This window comes from Doryrhamphus excisus, linkage group LG8 (genome assembly GCF_037039965.1).
Source record: "Doryrhamphus excisus strain RoL-2023G ecotype Guam linkage group LG8, RoL_Dexc_Guam_v1.1, whole genome shotgun sequence".
In the NCBI taxonomy this organism is placed as follows: Eukaryota; Metazoa; Chordata; class Actinopteri; order Syngnathiformes; family Syngnathidae; genus Doryrhamphus; species Doryrhamphus excisus.
This window is the reverse complement of record NC_136364.1, coordinates 745,252-750,210: the sequence shown is the minus strand read 5'-3', so window position 1 is coordinate 750,210 and position 4,959 is coordinate 745,252. Positions and strand designations below refer to the sequence as shown.

General features: G+C 47.8%; 1 protein-coding gene across 1 annotated transcript; it reads left to right on the top strand.

Annotated features, from left to right (window-relative positions):
* Positions 1-1,005: 1,005 nt before the first annotated feature.
* On the top strand, positions 1,006-1,480 carry LOC144899637 (extended synaptotagmin-1-like). Its single transcript, XM_078792590.1, has 3 exons — positions 1,006-1,053; positions 1,143-1,289; positions 1,349-1,480. Exons 2-3 carry the CDS (start codon positions 1,167-1,169, stop codon positions 1,460-1,462), a joined length of 237 nt encoding a protein of 78 aa, XP_078648716.1. The 5' UTR covers positions 1,006-1,053; positions 1,143-1,166; the 3' UTR covers positions 1,463-1,480.
* Positions 1,481-4,959: the final 3,479 nt, after the last annotated feature.

Sequence of the window (4,959 nt, the reverse complement as noted above, 5' to 3'; positions counted from 1 at the left end):
GCAGTGTTATTATCGATACTGTCACATACTGCAACTGCTTGATAATACTGCTTACTACCTCCAGCGCAGCGATGCCAGTATTGAGAAGAGCACCGCCATCCTCCTTTATCTACACTTTATTGTCCGATTCACAAGAAAAATTATGTCACACACTTACAGTATATTAAAGACAGGTTGTAGAATTTGATATGGTTGGAATCATTTAGAACATTCATGTAGAACGCAAATGATATTAAATATATATGTATAAATATCAAATATTGCAGTGTAAATAAATAAAAATAAACATGAATTAGAGAAAAGAAATCCATTCCATTATCAAGTGGTTGAAATAATTGTCATGTTTCTCAACATGCAGGCTGAAGGTCAAACTGAAGGACATAATTGATTCTCAGTACACGGATCAGGTATGGAAACGGCTTATATTATTGTCATTGAATTGTTCAAGCATTCAAAGGATTGTGTGTGTTTTATGTATCAGTGTATCAGTACACGCTCAGTGATGTCAAGTCAGGTCGCGTACACCTGATCCTGGAATGGCTTCCAACAGCCTCGGAGGCAGACCAACTGGATAAGGGGGGTGCTTCCAGAAGAAGAAAAAGCGTACTAATGCTTCATTCAACTATAAAAAATACTAATATCGAACCATTCTCTTCAGATTCTCAAGTTCTACTCCAGGCAGTCCTACCAGAACAAAGCCGTTCCATCTGTGGGACTTTTGTTTGTCTTCATCGAACAAGCAGATGGTTTACCAGTAAGTGAGTCGAGGAGGTACTGAGGAGGCATGATCTGTGTTTTATTATGACCCATGTGGCGTGTCAACAGGTGGAAAAGAGCCAAAAGTGGGAGCAGATATGCTTCTTGGAAAAACATCCCACAAAACTACTGTGAGACTAAGCGTGGCAACTAGCCAAATAATAACCAGGGTATTGGCATCCGGGACTAACACGTCCATCTTTGCTGTAGGTGTGTGATCGCACGACATCACCTCAGTGGAATGAGGCGTTCTGCTTCCTGGTTCATGACCCTAGAGAAGAGAATGTTGTTGTCAAGGTAAGTTAACAATATTATTTTTAGTATTTCCACCATGTGATATCAACAAACTTGACTTGTATTACTACCTTTACACTTTGTTTCTCCAGCTCTCTCACAGCTGGACGTTGCCCATGGGTTCCTTAGTCGTCCCAATCAGAGAGCTGCTCTCGGAACCAGAACTGGTCCTGGATCAGTGGTTCCATCTGGATGGCGCCTCCCCAGAGAGTCAGATTCTTCTTCGAGCTGAACTCAAGGTAGGCGATCTCTCATTCTAGTCTTAACTCGCACCAGACTTCACATGCAATTGTTGCAGATGCTGATTCCGAGCAAATGTCCTCGTGGTGATCATGAGGCTAAATTCACTTCCAAAGACTCCGACCGCTCGACTGAGCAGCAGAAACGGGAGGCAGATGTGATGCAAAAGTGAGCGCTGCGTATATCCAAGCACACTAGTCTCAGGTCTTATTTGGTTTTCATGCTACATTGGGTTCTTAGGTCAAGTTTGGTGGACACTCCGGTAGAAACTCTTTTCTATGTCTTATCCTCACTAGGGTTGGGGTATGCTGGAGCCTGATTTGGGGCGAGAGGCGGGGTACACCCTGGACCGGTGGCCAGCCAATCCCAGGGCACATACAGTGCATCCGGAAAGTATTCACAGCGCTTCACTTTTTCCACATTTTGTCAAGTTACAGCCTCATTCCAAATTGTATTAATTTAATCTCTTACCTCAAAATACTCCACTCCACTAATGAACTGCACTAATGAATACAGATATTCTTGCTGCCACATGAATTACATGTGCAGCATTTTTGGTAGGTTGAGCGTTGTTGCGCTTCCACCTGAATTGGCATCAGCTGTTGGGGCTCGATTGCGAGGCGGTGCCAGGGTTATTGATGGGTCTTGGCGTCACCGGGGCGCTCATTGTTCCTTGCTGTTCACCTGTCGAGGCTGTGTTGGCGCGCTCCGGTGGCGGGCTCTGGTCTGTCGTGCCATCAGCAGCGTATGTGAAAGGTAGGCATAAAATTACTGGGCGTGTACCGGTGACGGTGCATCATGTGACCGCAGCCATGGTTGTTTTAATTTGCAGCGGGGTTGGTTGTTGAGGACCTGGCGTGCATTTTGGAGGGCTTGCAGGAAGTGCAGTGTCAGCCTCTTGAGGCTAGGATTGCACTGGCTGTGTGTTAAGCTACCTTTGCTCCGGTAAGCTGCCGATGCTTTAAACAAGCAGAAAGCTAACTTTAGCACCACATGTTGTCTGTCTCAAAGTTAAATGATCTGGTTAGATAATTATTTTTCTTTTTTGTGGTTAGCACAGAGAGGTTGTCACGTTCCGGCTTGGGAGCTTTACGGCACGACCCCAGGATGCAGAGATGAGGACCCAATAGCAGGTAAAAAGGCATTTATTGTTGATACTATGCAGCAGACCAACGCACTAGCATGTTCAACAGAGAAAACAACATCAATGACCCAACAAAGAAAGGAGCGCGCACCTGAACCAAATAGGCATCACAAATAATGAGAAACAGGTGCGGGAGATAATGGACATCAACTGAAAACACAGCAGAGCAACACAGGAAGGAAATACAAAACAAGGGCATGAACGAGGAACTGAGGAAAACTAAGAGCTGTCACAAGGGGGTGACAGACGTTAAACTATTTGTTGGCAAATTCAGGTTCAACATTCAGTGTGTGTGTAAAATGTTGCAGATTGAATAGTTTAACAGGCTAACACACATAATATTGTTTGAAGCAATGTCGGTTCATATTCAGGTTCATATTCCTGGATTCTATTTTTCAATTTCTCTAGGGTTCTCAACGGAAAGCGAATTCTGACTCCCAATGCCGAAGGGCCTCTGTGGCCTGGGTTGGTGGGGGAGTGGGGGGGGAACCGATTCCCCTCGCGCCATCAGATCCAAGAGCAGGGACAGCTGGTCACCGTAATCGTCGGATTCCTCTCCCGGTGGCTGACCTTGGTCGAGGTTTTTCTCTTTCCTCGTGCGGTAGCGCTGGAGTCTCAGGGGTTTTGTCCTTCGGCGGTAAGGATGTTTTGCAGGTCTTGGGATGAGGATTTACAGGTTTTACAGGTTTTACAGGGTTCACAGGGTTCACAGGGTTCATATTCCTGGATTCTATTTTTCAATTTCTTAGGGTTCTCAACGGAAAGCGAATTCTGACTCCCAACGCCGAAGGGCCTCTGTGGCCTGGGTTGGTGGGGGAGTGGGGGGAACCGATTCCCCTCGCGCCATCAGATCCAAGAGCAGGGACAGCTGGTCACCGTAATCGTCGGATTCCTCTCCCGGTGGCTGACCTTGGTCGAGGTTTTTCTCTTTACTCGTGCGGTAGCGCTGGAGTCTCAGGGGTTTTGTCCTTCGGCGGTAAGGATGTTTTGCAGGTCTTGGGATAAGGTTTTACAGGTTTTACAGGTTTTACAGGTTTTACAGGTTTTACAGGTTTTACAGGTTTCACAGGTTTCACAGGTTTCACAGGTTTCACAGGTTTCACAGGTTTCACAGGTTTCACAGGTTTCACAGGTTTCACAGGTTTCACAGGTTTCACAGGTTTCACAGGTTTCACAGGTTTCACAGGTTTCACAGGTTTCACAGGTTTCACAGGTTTCACAGGTTTCACAGGTTTCACAGGTTTCACAGGTTTCACAGGTTTCACAGGTTTCACAGGTTTCACAGGTTTCACAGGTTTCACAGGTTTCACAGGTTTCACAGGTTTCACAGGTTTCACAGGTTTCACAGGTTTCACAGGTTTCACAGGTTTCACAGGTTTCACAGGTTTCACAGGTTTCACAGGTTTCACAGGTTTCACAGGTTTCAATTTCTTAGGGTTCTCAACGGAAAGCGAATTCTGACTCCCAACGCCGAAGGGCCTCTGTGGCCCGGGTTGGTGGGGGAGTGGGGGGAACCAATTCCCCTCGCGCCATCAGATCCAAGAGCAGGGACAGCTGGTCACCGTAATGGTCGGATTCCTCTCCCGGTGGCTGACCTTGGTCGAGGTTTTTCTCTTTACTCGTGCGGTAGCGCTGGAGTCTCAGGGGTTTTGTCCTTCGGCGGTAAGCATGTTTTGCAGGTCTTGGGATGAGGTTTTACAGGTTTTACAGGTTCATATTCCTGGATTCTATTTTTCAATTTCTTAGGGTTCTCAACAGAAAGCGAATTCTGACTCCCAACGCCGAAGGGCCTCTGTGGCCCGGGTTGGTGGGGGAGTGGGGGGAACCGATTCCCCTCGCGCCATCAGATCCAAGAGCAGGGACAGCTGGTCACCGTAATCGCCGGATTCCTCTCCCGGTGGCTGACCTTGGTCAAGGTTTTTCTCTTTCCTCGTGCGTTTGCGCTGGGTGCTGACCCAGGGGGTAGCGCTGGAGTCTCAGGGGTTTTGTCCTTTGGCGGTAAGGATGTTTTGCAGGTCTTGGGATGGAATGAGGGCACCCAAGTTTGTTTGGCTTGGGGGTCTCAACGGAAAGCTTGCAGCTGAATTTGTGTAGGCAGAAGTCGGTTCTATGTTTATACGACCTTTCGTTGGGGAGTTACTGGCGAAAAACGTCGCCCATTGAGATTGCATTGTTGGAAGCAGCAGTCCATTAAAGTGACCACGAGATGGTGGTATTTACCGAGTAGAATAGCATTACTTTAAAGTGACCCCTAGTTGGCAGTACATAGCAAGTAGAAATAGCAGCCTCCCCCCTCCCTCACCCCCTGCCTTCCTCATTTGGGCCCAGCCTTCCACACCCCAGTCCCCGAGCCCCCCAGCCTTCTACATTTAGGCCCAGCCTCCCCCGTCCCACACCCCAGCCCCCCACTCCCTCGCCCCAGCCCCCCCAGCCTTCTTACACTTGTGCCCAACCTGTGGAGGGCAGTAATACGCCTTGGAGCGTTGAAACAAAAGAGGAAGAAGACAGACTGGCAGAGAATGGTG

Coding starts and splice junctions, on each gene's coding strand:
- LOC144899637 (XM_078792590.1), top strand. CDS start 1,167: ATGGGTTCCTTAGTCGTCCCAATCAGAGAGCTGCTCTCGGAACCAGAA. Junction 1,290..1,348: donor TTCTTCGAGCTGAACTCAAG/GTAGGCGATCTC, acceptor CAATTGTTGCAG/ATGCTGATTCCGAGCAAATG.